Raw genomic sequence first — 12,930 nt, 5'->3', positions numbered from 1 at the left:
GTGTGCATCCATCTTTTGGAGTAATGACAACTTTAAATAAAGATTAGATTTTTTACAATGATGCGCTCTCTCACTGTACAGTTTTATTGAAATGGGTGATTGGGAGTGCCATTATTATGCTCTGTGGATTGGTGTGAAAGTTCAAATCATCCAACACCACCAGCACTCATTAAACGGTCTTAAAACTTCAAGTTATTTACCAGTTACATTTGCTATATACAAACACTCAGCCTTGTGTCCTATAGCATATCACTTTGGAATACTTTTACAAATACAATAGAACTGTATGGCATTTCCTTTACAAAATTGACACGAAGAACAGTGGACCTCCTGACCAAGACTTCACTTCTCTGCCATGAGTTGGTCGTCTACACCCCGATCCTCATCTGTGGATCAACTTCTGCATCTCAGCGGCAAAAGGAGTTGGTCCAGCCTCAAGAAGCCCCCACTCCTCACTCTGCTGCCTCCTTTAATTTCCTTCCAGTCACTGTGGGTGTTTTTTTTTTTTAGATCTTTGCTACTACTTTTTTTTAAGCTCTCCTCCTGCATTGTATTGATAACTTATTCTTATGCATGTCACTGTTGCACAATGACTTGCCTTTTGATACATTACTTTGGATTGGTTTGTTCAGGGTCAGCCAAAGAGACTTAATGTACTAAGTTGAAATAATGTCTAGCCTAAGAGGAATATTTCACCCACAAAATTATAATTTAAATATCAGTAACCCACACTGTTACTTTGAATTCTTGAAAAGAAAAAAAGAATGTCTTGCCTACCTTCATGGTCAATGAAGTTTAAAATAAAGTCTTAAATATGTTTTCTCGTGCAGTATAATCGAAGTCTCATTTATCCAGTCGTATGCTTTCTACTTTTGATGCATATTTGCTATAACTTGACCTACTGATCATCACACCTCCGCATAATCAGAACTTGGAATTCAAAGTAATACTGGTGAGTATTTTTAATAAACAAATGACCATTTTGTGGGGGAAGTATTCATTCAACTTGATCACCTCTAAGGCCAAGCTATTCTTTGAGTGTTTCTTGTGATGCTGGATGTCTATAAATGCATGGAAAGCTTTTGCATGTATCACTGGTTGACTAACTATAAAATCCATTCACGGGGGACAACTTTTTAAGCTCGCGAAAAGCTTTTCTGGGATTGTTTACGTTTCACCATAGTAAATAGCAATTGCATATACAGGAAGTTGGCTGCTTTTTTTTTTTGCACAAAATATTTCTTTTCCGAGTATTTAAAGAAGAAGAAAGGGGGTACATGTAAAGAAAATCACTTCAATGTGCACATTTGCGCTCTGCACAAATGTATCTAGCACCACCCCCAGTCACCTCTGGTCACTTTTTACTGGTGTTTTTACCAAAATCCCCCCTCCCTGAATACTCAGCCGGCTATATCTGTCACTGTTGCACGGCTTTCAAACAATGTCCCACTGTCACATGTTCAAAGTATAAAACCACGAATATTTGCCGGTCAGTTTGGTGCTGTAGGCTCGGCTTCACAATGCTTTCTCTATCCCTTCAGTGAGAATGAGCCTCTGTCGGCCTCCCCTCCACACCCTTTCTTTGCTTGTACTCACACTGCACTGCTGTCACTGTCCTGCTGCCTGTCACCTGTTTTAATAACATCACGCTGCTGTCATTTCCCTTCCCGCTTCCTCTCACACACAGGCTTCGCTGCACTACCGCAGCCTCACCGCCGCGATCACTCGGCCTACCCCAGGACCTACTGCGACCTCGTCAAACCTCTGGTGGCCGCCCCCCCGCCCAAACTGACCTGCGCTGACCTCCCCCCCAGGAACATGGGCCAGAAGGCGCTGAGCCCCCAGCTGCGCAGGCTGGAGCAGCACCAGCGGCAGCTGCTGGAGATGCAGCTGCGCCGCGACCAGCAGAGCAGACCGCTGGAGGAGGCGGAGCAGGAGAGGAAGACCAGGGAGGAGGAGGAGGCCAGGAAGAAGAAGGATGAAGCCGAAGAAGAGATAAAGAGGAATAAGGAGGAGCTGGAGAGGAAGACGCAGGAGGTGGCGAAGAAGAAGAAGGAGGAAGAGGAGGAGAGAGGGAGGAGAGAGCTGGAGAGGAAGACGCAGGAAGTGGCGAAGGAAGAGCAGGAGAAACGGAGGAGAGAGCTGGAGCTGCAGCAACATCAGGAGCTGAAGGAGCGGCAGCAGATCATGCAGTGGCAACAAGAGCTGCAGCAGGCTAACAAGGAGCAGGCGGAGCTGCTGTTGGCCTCCTCCGTCCTCTGCACCATCTACGAAGCCCTGGAGAACAGTGATGGTGAGGAAGAGCTCAACCCCACTAAAGAGGAGACACCAAACGGAGACCTGATCGACGATGAGCGTGGAGACTCCTCTCCGTCCACAGAGAGCCCCCCTCCTCTGCGAGACTCCCCGCAGACGTCCAGCGACCCCTCCCAGGATGGAGACAGCTCCTCCCCCTGTCCCCCCGAGTCTCCAGAGAGACCTCCCCCCCTGGAGCTGGACTGGGGGAAGAAGGTGGACATCGTGCAGCAGCTGATCAATCAGACGCTGCTGCTGAACAGAGGCGGCTGCTCCTCGCTGCTGCTGCTGCCGCGGGGGGCGGGGGGCACGCTGAGCCCCCTTGAGAGCAGCCTGTGGCCCAGCCTGCTACCCCCCCTCACTCCTCCCTCGGCCACTGTCACCGCCGTCAGTAGTTTCTCCCCAGAGGCCACTGGGAGCTCCCCTCAGGGGGAGTGGACAGTGGTGGAGCTGGAGACGCATCATTGAGGGACAATTACAGTACACACTGTTAAACATTGAGGACAGACATACAGGGAAGATGGCGCAAGTATTTTCACACACACACACACACACTCAAGACTTGCTCACAACTAAAAAGGTGATGTACATGTGTATGCAGAGCAGCACACATTTACTCTACTGTTGCTGTTAACACAATTAAGCAAATCAAGGTTCACTTAAGGAGAACAGATTAAATACAGCTGGAAGTAAATATAAGGGCTGGACAATGGAGGGGGGGGAAAGGCAATAACTTGATAAGCAGCACCATTTAAAGAACGATAAACTCGATTTAAAAAAATCACTGTTGATGTCCATCACATTGAACTCAATGGTCAAGATTGTAAGAAGTCATACCCAAGTATTTAATAAAGATAACCTCAGAGAAATTGATAAACATCATTGTTAGAATTTAAAAAGGACAAAACAAACTGCCCATCAGGAAGACCCAGTAACTTGTGCTATTGATCAGTGGTTCCAAACTAACAGTGAATCACAAGAAAGCATGTTTGTATACACAATGTGTATTTCCTTCAAGCTTTTATTTTCTTGTTGCTTCCTTTCAAAACGACCAAATGAATCTAAGTATTAGAAGGAATAATCACTCGACAACCTGTAGACAGGTGCAACTTGTGACTCGTAGTAGACTGATCTTATCTTTGAAAGGGCAAAAAAGCTTGGGTCACTCAATGGTCAGGGTTTTCTAACCCTACTGAAAACACAAGCCCAAACAAAACAGACACTAATGATCGGTGGTGCTGCAGTTCTTGTTTGCTGTTACTCCAGCAAGTATGCATTTGATTGATGTAAACAAAAGGTTAACAACTATTTTGCTCTGGTTGTAGACTCTCTGGTAGTCCTCGGGGGTAAGTTAAAGATTCAATTATCATATCAGTAAAGACGGTCCAATTTGTGGACCACATTTTTTATGGAAAATGTATTCAGTTGGTTAACACGCATTAACCCACAGAAACATCTAAATGCTTTTTTTTAAAAAGCCTTTTCTAAAATGTTAGGATTTAAAAAAAATTACCAACCCTTTGTGTCCATGGTTTAAAGTGTTGAGTCAGATATTTCTTGACTTTAGACAGACTGCAGGCACCATTTTTTTTTATTGAACACTGATGAATGACATTGTTTAATACATTTTGCTAAAATAAAGAAAACGGTTTGTATTTCGTTAATCACCTTATTCTAGACGCGATGATATGCAGACACAGGCCTAGTTTCAATTAGTTTATTAATCAGCATTTGAAGTTATTTTAACCAAAACATACGACAGAAATGCCAAGTACAGGACCTCTGAGTCCTCGGTGTAAGCTAGGATGAGTCTTTACTCTGGGGAAAAGTCTCTGATTCTGCCAGTGAAGAACCTGCGTCTCCGCTCACGTAGACAAACACGAGACAGCACTGAAACTCAGCACCTCTCTCCTCACTAGTGATGTGTCGGTCACGAACGAGCCGGCTCAAAGAGCCGGCTCTTTTAAGTGAACGACGGGAGCCAGCTCTCGCCCGCGAACGAGCCATTTTTGCGGACGGATCTAGATCGGCATGAAGGCACATTATGCAATGTGCAATGTGCACATTATCCCGCTTATTACATGGCCACATTCTCAACAAAGTAACGACATGACTCCCAATAGTAATGGAAATGCTTTTATGGATTTAGAAAATGATTTTAGTGATTTAAAAAATAGTTTTATGTATTGATTTAAATTGACATGCATCCGCTAAGAAAAGTAGTCCGTTGTTACTGTTTGAACTAACGTAGCAACGGCAGGAACTGCTTCGATAGTGTTTTTGAGGAGCTTTTTGATTACAGATTTGAAAACATCGTTGCTTGCTTTAAAAGTAGCACAATTCATTATGGCAAACCTTGGAAAGTATCTAGATATCCCTGCCCTAATGCCAAAGTAACTGGCAACTGAATATGTGTCGCCGTTTGATGTATATGTCTGGACCGCTGCGTAAAAAGGAGGGTTTCTGCCCCATTACTTCTCTTCTTACGTCTATAAAAATAAAACACGGAGGACGGAGATTCTCCCCCTCTTCTGACAGCCTAGCAGCTGATCTCAGAGCACGCTCCCCTCTCCTGCAGGGGGGCGTGGTCAGCTGCAGCTCACAGAATCAGCCCCTGCAAAAACAGCTCTGGAAAGAGCAAATGGAGCGAAATGAGGCATGGCTAAAATGCAGGATCTTTTTGGTATTTTGAAGAAAAAAAAAATATTTATATACTTTATATAGGTTGATACAGTAGCCCCTTTTTAAAAATAGTTTTATAGGTGTTGCTATCTGTTTTGTGTAGCGTGGTTCTACAAGCAAGTCAATGCATTCATTGGGTGGTATCAGAGAGTTGCACGTGTCTGTAAATGCAATGAAAACAATTGGCCACAGCAAATCATTTATATTAAACATGTAATTTTTACTTTTGAATACTTCAGTACAAAGGATGTATTGAATAATTTAAGTGATATATGTGTACACATATAAATCATTAGTCAAAACAGGGCTACATTTGATTTAATTAAAAGGTATAATAAGTGGTAAACTGAAGAGCCGTTTGGGAGCCGAAAGAGCCGGCTCTTCTTGGTGAGCCGAGCCAAATGATCCGGCTCACCAAGAAGAGCCAGAATTCCCATCACTACTCCTCACACTTGATACACTACACCACTGAAAACACAAACTAAACACTGGCTATAAAATTACATTTCAATCCTGTAAACACACACCTGAAACCATGTGACTACTGACGGGACGCATGATGCATCACTGGAACGAGACACTTTTCATTATGCGAAATCCCTCCACACACACACGGTGCCAAACAGCCACTATCAATGGAAGGTAGATTGAGGGATAGGTGTGGTTGTTTTACTTTGCGTTGCTCACCCGCAGCCATTTTGAATTAAAGCCGTAATTTATCACCTTATTTTCCTATGACCGAGAATATGAGAATAGCCACTGGAGATGTCTTGCTAATGAAAAGTGATAAAAGAACACTCATTCCAAGATTTGCACTCCAGATACACTTTTTGTATCAATTTTATAATGTTTATAATACAGGCTTGGATACTTTGGCTGGTTAGTCAAACTTCATTTGGTATAATTTATTTGATGTCAAATAAATGTTAAGACCTTACAGTTCTTCACCAAAGGTCAGTGTGACTAGTATGCATTTCCTTATGAAACACTGGAGTCAGGCACCGATGAGGCTTTACTTATGTTCCTGTATTTGTCGAGAGATGAAGTTTGTTTTATATAATAACTGCTGAGAGATGCCTTTTTATGGTTTCTGTTCTGGAACCACTGTCATATGTTTTGTCTCCGTTATGTTCTCATGCTCACGTGATGTTTCTGTCACAGACTACTGACAGATGATAGCCGGTCATAACGCCTTCTATTTTGCATTAGAGGACAACGATTTACTTTGGGTAAAACCAATTCTGCTGTAAAGGTCAGGGGTCACTTTATTGTGTGAGATCAGGAAGGCTATTCAAAGGGTTCAATATCAGGTCATTTGAAGTATTAACTATATTGTTGTGTCACTGTGATGCGAGATGGTCTGGAAGTGTGACCTAAATGTTCATATCTGTCGATATGAACCTGTTGTCTGGATACTGTGTGTTTGTCAGTCACTGTAAAATCAAAGACATTCTGAAGACGCATTCAGTCGTTTTATGGCAGTTACTTGGACTGGTAATGTGAAATTAAGGGCACAAAAATGACTTTGAAATGTATTAACACTCAAGCCCATTTGAATCAGATATAGCATGAAGGCTGATTTTTGTTTTATAACTAAGCAGTGAACTTTAAACTTATTGGCTCTTTCGAAGGATGATTGCCCGCTCCCATTATTGATATTGGCAAAGAAAATTGCCGTCTTCATCTCCCGCTCTCGTATGAAAGCCCATGTGTAGCAGCTGAGAAGCGAGCAGGTGTTTCTGCTCATGTATGTTCGCTCTCCCGTCCTCACGGTAAGACGCATTGTGCTCGCTGCATTTTTGACAAAGCTGGACTTTAAAAACATGCTTTTCTTAAACATGTCTGTGTTTTTGTAAGCATCTGTGTGTATATTGTTTTAAAGACTGCTCACTGTAATGAAGGGAAACTCCACTTGACTTTTGTACTTTAGAAGAATAGTAAGAGTCCTATATAGATTTTTATTGAATAGAGAATGAAGGATGTTGGTTGTAAATGTTAGATTTTATTCTTTTTTGTAAGTAAATGACCTTTATGTCCAGTCAACAGAACTGATGAGCCGAATGATGACGAGGTTAAACTGAAGACAATTAGGGGCTCAAAAATATTAAATCCCACATTTAAGATATTAATTTATTAAAGATGAAGTTGGATCTTGAGAACTAATTCAAATGGCTGCTCCAGCTTGTGAAGCCCGAACCATGGCAGCTTGTTTAAAAACTGTGATTGTGTGTAATTACTTCAATGCAATGTTTCATGTAAATAAAATGTTTTGTTTTTTTAAATAACGATTCTGAAATTATTTTCAACACAAAACAACAAAAGGCTATTCAAAATGTAAGAAACATATTTATAGTCTCTTATAAAATAACACTCTTCAACATAAACACACTGAACACAATTAAGTGACAAAATGTACAACACAGTCAAACATGCTCATCACAATATAAAGCATAACATTTTTTACAAACTCTATAAAACGTTTGTTTTTCAAACAACACTCGTCATTTATGACACCATCTTCTCTTCAGCTCTAAGTGTTGAACAACCTCTGGCTGAGAGTAGAACATATTACAGTCATGTGATGGTATTTCTGCATCTGATTCTGTTCCATCCAAATTTAAGTTGCTCCGCTCAATTCAACAAACTGTTTATCCTTCGATCCTCCAACATGATGGTGTATCCCACAGACAGCCAGGTCACTATGTTCACTCTGGTGAGACAACAGCAGCTGCTGCAGGTAGTCTGTGGCGCTGCAGCTCGACGGTTCGTTGCTGCCCAGGAACAGCAGCCTGTGGTAACTGGCTGTAGGGACCTGGCATAGGATCCTAAACGAACAGGACAGATACAATGTATATGAGTGACACAACCTGAGAAAACACATCAGATATCAGACATGAGATGAGGAATGTGTTGCTCATTTTAAGATGTATCAGTTATCTTTTCAATACATTGTACTTCCCCAGAAAAGCAATGAAGAATGTCTTAGAGATGGTTTGAAGTGGGGTTGTATTACTGTATATTAGATTTAATTGACTTGGTGATTACAGACTAATCCTTCTAAATGCTCAAAAGGTCACACAAAAACACCAACTGATCAAGGGGGCGCTAGAGCAGCCAACTCCTGTGTTCAGCAAGGTCAAATTACCATCTTTTTTTGAGTCTGGTACCTCCGATAAAAAATATGAAATCTTCAGTTGTTCGACTGAAAGGGCCGTCTGATGGCAAAGTAAATTGGTGAAATTATGCCAAATGTACCGTACGCTTAATCTGATAAAAAACAATTTAGTTGGGCATTTTTATTGGTAGCTAAAATACGTTTTGCTGCTGCCCCCAACCACAGCAGTGCATTGCTCCTGTTCTATAACTCCTGTCTGCTTATCCAAGCTAGGGGTGTGCTGACCACCATCTACTGACTGTGTGTAAGTACCCCATAAAACCCCTCTTCAAAACATCCTTACAAAGCCTTTGTTGTAGAAGCAGCTACAGAGCAACAGATAAAGAAATGCGAATCAGTTTACCATTCGCAGATGTCGTCTGTTTCGGGTGTCGCCTGCACCCACTGCCCGATGGACCACATCCTCACCACGTCACCATCAGAGACGCCTTGGCTGTCCCCGCCTGTCTCTGCGTGTGCGTTGGGAATGTCCTCATAGCACAGGAAGTAACTGAATAATAGATTAAGAACAGGAATATATGTATTTGAAGAGAAATGACATGATGCAATCTATCAGAGGAATACATTGTATCAAACAAAGGGTGAATATATCAGCCAGACTCACTACTCCGTGGTGTCCTCCCTCTCCTCCTCTGGCCGCTGCTCATCTGGGAGTCTCTCCACGTTCCAGCGCATGCATTTGAACAGGTCGGTGTCGACCTGGGCCAGGTATTGTGTGGGCCTGCAGTAGCGAAACGTTGTCACCTTCAGCGGGCCGAGCTGACTCTGGCCGATGCAGAAGTGAGACACACTGCGAATGCAACAAAGAGTTAGAAGGTGAGAGGATATTGGATTGTTACAGCAGCAACAGCAAGTCACAGGATATAGAAAGTCATCTTGCCAGGATCAACTGTTCCCATTGCATACTGAAACTCTTACAGCGAGAAGCAGTCTGTCAATTTCCCCTTTATGACTTTCCATGATAAATTAAAGGTTTATCTGTGACCTTTAGCAATGCCCAAATCAATGCCGTTACAACAGGGTAAGGTATGTCAGGTGTTATTTGTGCATCCTTAAATCTGCTCGTAAGCAGATATGATACAAAATACTGTCGTGTGGGGGGAAACCCAAGGAAAACCAAAAATAATTATTACATTCAGACTTTGTTATGTCATGTTTTTGTTCTCAAACACACAACACATGTTATCCAAATACTCAAAGATGAATACGAAGAATGTGTTTTGTGTGTGTGTACCTGTTAGGCTCAGTCTCGTCCAACGAGAGGAGATTGTAGCTGGCGAAGGTCAACACCAGCTGTTCCAGCCTGTCACACAGCTGCTGAGAGAAGTCCAACAGCTGCACACGCTACACACACACAGGAAGTTTAGACTCAAGCCATTTTACATTTTGTTTTTAAACAGAGAAGACAAAACCTCCGTTTCACTCAGCATGTGATACAGGATCGGCCCTCTGTTAACCTGCAGGAGTTTTTAAATGATTGTGAACATTGGTTACATGAGAAACTAAAGCCCTATTTAGCTATTCCCAGGATGCAACTTTTGAGAGAGGGTGTGAGTTTGTTGTGTTATACACATTTAAAAATAAACTAGCTAGAAAACAATATAACATTTCAAGTTATGTTTGTTATAAAGTCTGAATCAGAGGATAATTATTGAAACAACAAATGCAGACATTGTGTAAGACAGTGACCACTTTTTTGCTATCAAAGTCTGCTGGCTAAATAAATCAGAAACAGGTTTGTTGCCAAGTAGGTTAACACATACGAGGAATGTGTCTTGGTGTTTTTGGTGCATACAAAAACATACATACCTAAAAATTAAAAAGGAATAAAAAAACTATTTTAGAAAACTAGAGTATATATTGAATATAGATGAAGTAAAGTTCATACAGAAAATGCATACACAATAAAGAATATGTCGCATGATACTAGAAATTACAAAAATCTAAAACCTCAGCCTGCGAATGATTTAATCAACATCATGAAAGGTGTTCTTGTCACTCTGAATAATCGACAGACCCTCCTGCAAACAGAATTTTATAAAAATCATTTTAGAAAATAGAACCAATGTTGGTTTCAAATCTTGAGAAAAAAAATCAGCGTAGCTTAATGCCACTGGTGAGGAAATAGGTATTTTATTTTTGTTGTGGGATCAGGCCATCAGAAAAAACTCATACCCTTGTGTATATGTCAAAATGCACAGGGCTGCGCTGCGACACGATGCTTGTGGATTCCAGGTAGTTAAAGTAAGGCTGACAGGTGTACAGGAAACTTGGCACTGCAGCTGCAAGAGCCTCCCTCTCTAGAGGACCCTGTCTGTAAAAACACACACAAATACATACAAACAGCAGAAACACCAAGGTTACAATTGAGCCTTTATCAATAGCCAGGGCCATGCCCCCAGTGATCTTCTGTTGTTGTTCATGTTTGACAGTATGGGCATCACCATCTAGATGAGACATCTTACATGCTTTTGTTTTCAGTTTCTAGCCTCAGAGCCCTAATTCCAGATATTTATAAAGACACGAAACTATGTGAAATTGCATCATCACTTTTAAATAAGCAAATGTATTTAAATACCCATTGACGAGGCAGTCATGCAAGTCATCAGCTTTGCTCATGAGGAACTGCAGCTGCAGCTCCTCATCAGTTTTGCTCATGAAGAACAGCAGCTGCAGCTCGATGGCCCGGAGGCTCCTCTCCATCCTCCGGATCTCTCTGCAGGCTGCATGCTCTCCACATGGGGGCGCCAGAGCCACAGGCAACCAAGTCAGGGGCTCCTCCACCTCTAATGTATGCACGGTATCAGACAAAGCAAAAACACAACATGTACTCTAACTCTCTTATTCTCATTTTCAAGAATACTAATAACTGGAACATTAAGCCAAAGAGGGGGTTAAGTACTTCTGTAACGAGAATAAAAACATCAACAGTGAATGACAGGGGAAATTAAATAATAACCTACACACAGTGGTGTAAAGAAACTAAGTAGATGTACTTAAGTAGAGTACTTTCCTTGAGAATTAACATGTGTTGCTACTTTGTGCTTCTACCCCACTACAATGCAGAGGTAAATAGTTAACTTTTACTCCACTACATTTATGGAATACCTTTGCCGTGGATTAATAATGTGAAATATTTAATCAACACTCAAATAAGACTTAAATAAAACCTGGAGTAAATTCACAAGCTACCCTGCAGAATATAAAGTAATTCAAACTAGCTGCACCAGCTTTGATAAACACTTTAATGCATCAATTATTATATCAACACATATAATATGTTATTCTGAAAAAGGCACATTTGCATAATGAGTAATTTTACTTTTGGTACTTTAAGTATATTTTAATGCTAATACTTTTACTTGAGTAACATTTTCATTTCAAACCTTTATTTAACCAGATTTGTCCCATTGAGATCATAGATCTCTTTTTCAAGCGAGACCGGCAGGACTTTTAATTGTAAGTATTCCTAAACGGTGGTACTTCTACTTTGATCCGAGTACTTCTCCCACTTCTGCCTACACATCCATGTTTTATAGCATTAGTTAATGGGAATGTATTAGACCTCCATGTCCGGTGTCTTCAGGAGTCTCCGGGCAGTCTGACTGCTTCTCGCCGCTCATGTCCTCCTGCAGGCCGCCACACTCATGTTCCCCTGTCGGTGAATCGGAAGGGACCTGGACCTGAACTTCAACATCTCCCATTTCATCTGCTGTTGGTAAGTTTGTGTTTCTTGGGAAACCTGATGAAAATAAAACGCCAAGTTAACTTCTTATTTTCGAGCGGTTATAAACTGAAAGACCTGTCATCCCGGTTAACTCACCAAACAACGTTGATGCTAACTAGCTAACTGTAGCAAATATTTAATCTGAAATATTAAACTGTTCATATTTAATGTAATGTTTTATTACTTTATATGTCTACCGACATTGTTTGTATACATAATAAATGATGTTCATATGTTCTTGAATAAAGTTAAAATAAACTAGCTAACTTTAGCTTACAGCTAGCAACAGACTAAAGTTGTAGCACAGAAACAACCCGAGATATCGACTACATACCATTCGGCTGTTTGTTTTTTACCGAATTACAAAATCATAAATATTTGATAGCGCTGTAGACAGTTTAATTAAACAATTTAATAATTAACTTTCGCTACGTAGCTAACAGTTATGTCTTTACCCGATCCGTACCGGAAACTCACCGACAGATGCACAGGGGCGAATAGGCCGCTTCTTCCCGTGAAGTATGTCGAAGCAATTGACGGCGCTTTTCTGGGTTACAAATAAAAATAATGTTATCTTTGGTTTGATTAGTTGTAAAATAAAATACTTAAATGGGTCCTTATTCAAATAAGTACTTTCTCTCTGGTTTTGGTTAAGAATGTCTAAAATATTGAGCTAATTTCGTCATTTATTAAAGAAAAGCTAGTTAAAGATAGGGTAGGTAGTTCACTTCAGAAACACTTTTTGTTATATTCCATGGAATGCTCTTAACATCTCGATAGCAATGAATACATTAAATGCTTTGACAATAAATATATACAAATATTTCATCGGTGGAAGCCGTGGCGCTGTAAAAAGCACGGCCGGCTCAGATAATTGGATGGCATACCTGCCTGTCAGCCTTCCTCTCGTGCACAAACTTATCTCGGGCCCTCATTGGTCATATGCGCGTTCGTGTGTGTTGGAGGAGGGGCTCTGTAAGGAAGGGGCAGATTTGTATTGGCTGCGTACTTTCAAATTCTAGCGCACTCGAGCTGGTTTCTCCATTCTTAC

General features: G+C 41.2%; 3 protein-coding genes across 3 annotated transcripts in view; 2 read left to right on the top strand and 1 right to left on the bottom strand.

Annotated features, from left to right (window-relative positions):
• Window positions 1-4,409, top strand: part of si:ch211-214c7.4 (flocculation protein FLO11) — a 33,120-nt gene extending 28,711 nt beyond the window's left edge. Inside the window, exon 6 of the mRNA XM_034203406.1 lies at window positions 1,688-4,409. Coding sequence (XP_034059297.1) covers window positions 1,688-2,763 — 1,076 coding nt within the window. The 3' untranslated portion in view covers window positions 2,764-4,409. The remainder of the gene's footprint in view (window positions 1-1,687) is intronic.
• A 3,071-nt stretch (window positions 4,410-7,480) lies between these two features.
• cunh19orf67 (chromosome unknown C19orf67 homolog) lies at window positions 7,481-12,520 on the bottom strand. Its single transcript, XM_034203389.1, has 8 exons — window positions 12,357-12,520; window positions 11,718-11,894; window positions 10,731-10,938; window positions 10,328-10,466; window positions 9,387-9,496; window positions 8,757-8,942; window positions 8,496-8,642; window positions 7,481-7,802 (listed from the first exon to the last, which is right to left on the bottom strand). Exons 2-8 carry the CDS (start codon window positions 11,854-11,856, stop codon window positions 7,595-7,597), a joined length of 1,137 nt encoding a protein of 378 aa, XP_034059280.1. The 5' UTR covers window positions 11,857-11,894; window positions 12,357-12,520; the 3' UTR covers window positions 7,481-7,594.
• The window catches only part of pkn1a (protein kinase N1a), a 63,907-nt gene continuing 62,800 nt past the window's right edge, over window positions 11,824-12,930 (top strand). Inside the window, exon 1 of the mRNA XM_034203388.1 lies at window positions 11,824-11,870. The gene's annotated coding sequence lies outside the window, so the exon portion shown is untranslated. The remainder of the gene's footprint in view (window positions 11,871-12,930) is intronic.

This window comes from Gymnodraco acuticeps, unplaced genomic scaffold, assembly GCF_902827175.1.
Source record: "Gymnodraco acuticeps unplaced genomic scaffold, fGymAcu1.1, whole genome shotgun sequence".
NCBI lineage: Eukaryota > Metazoa > Chordata > Actinopteri > Perciformes > Bathydraconidae > Gymnodraco > Gymnodraco acuticeps.
This window is presented reverse-complemented; position numbering and strand designations above follow the sequence as displayed.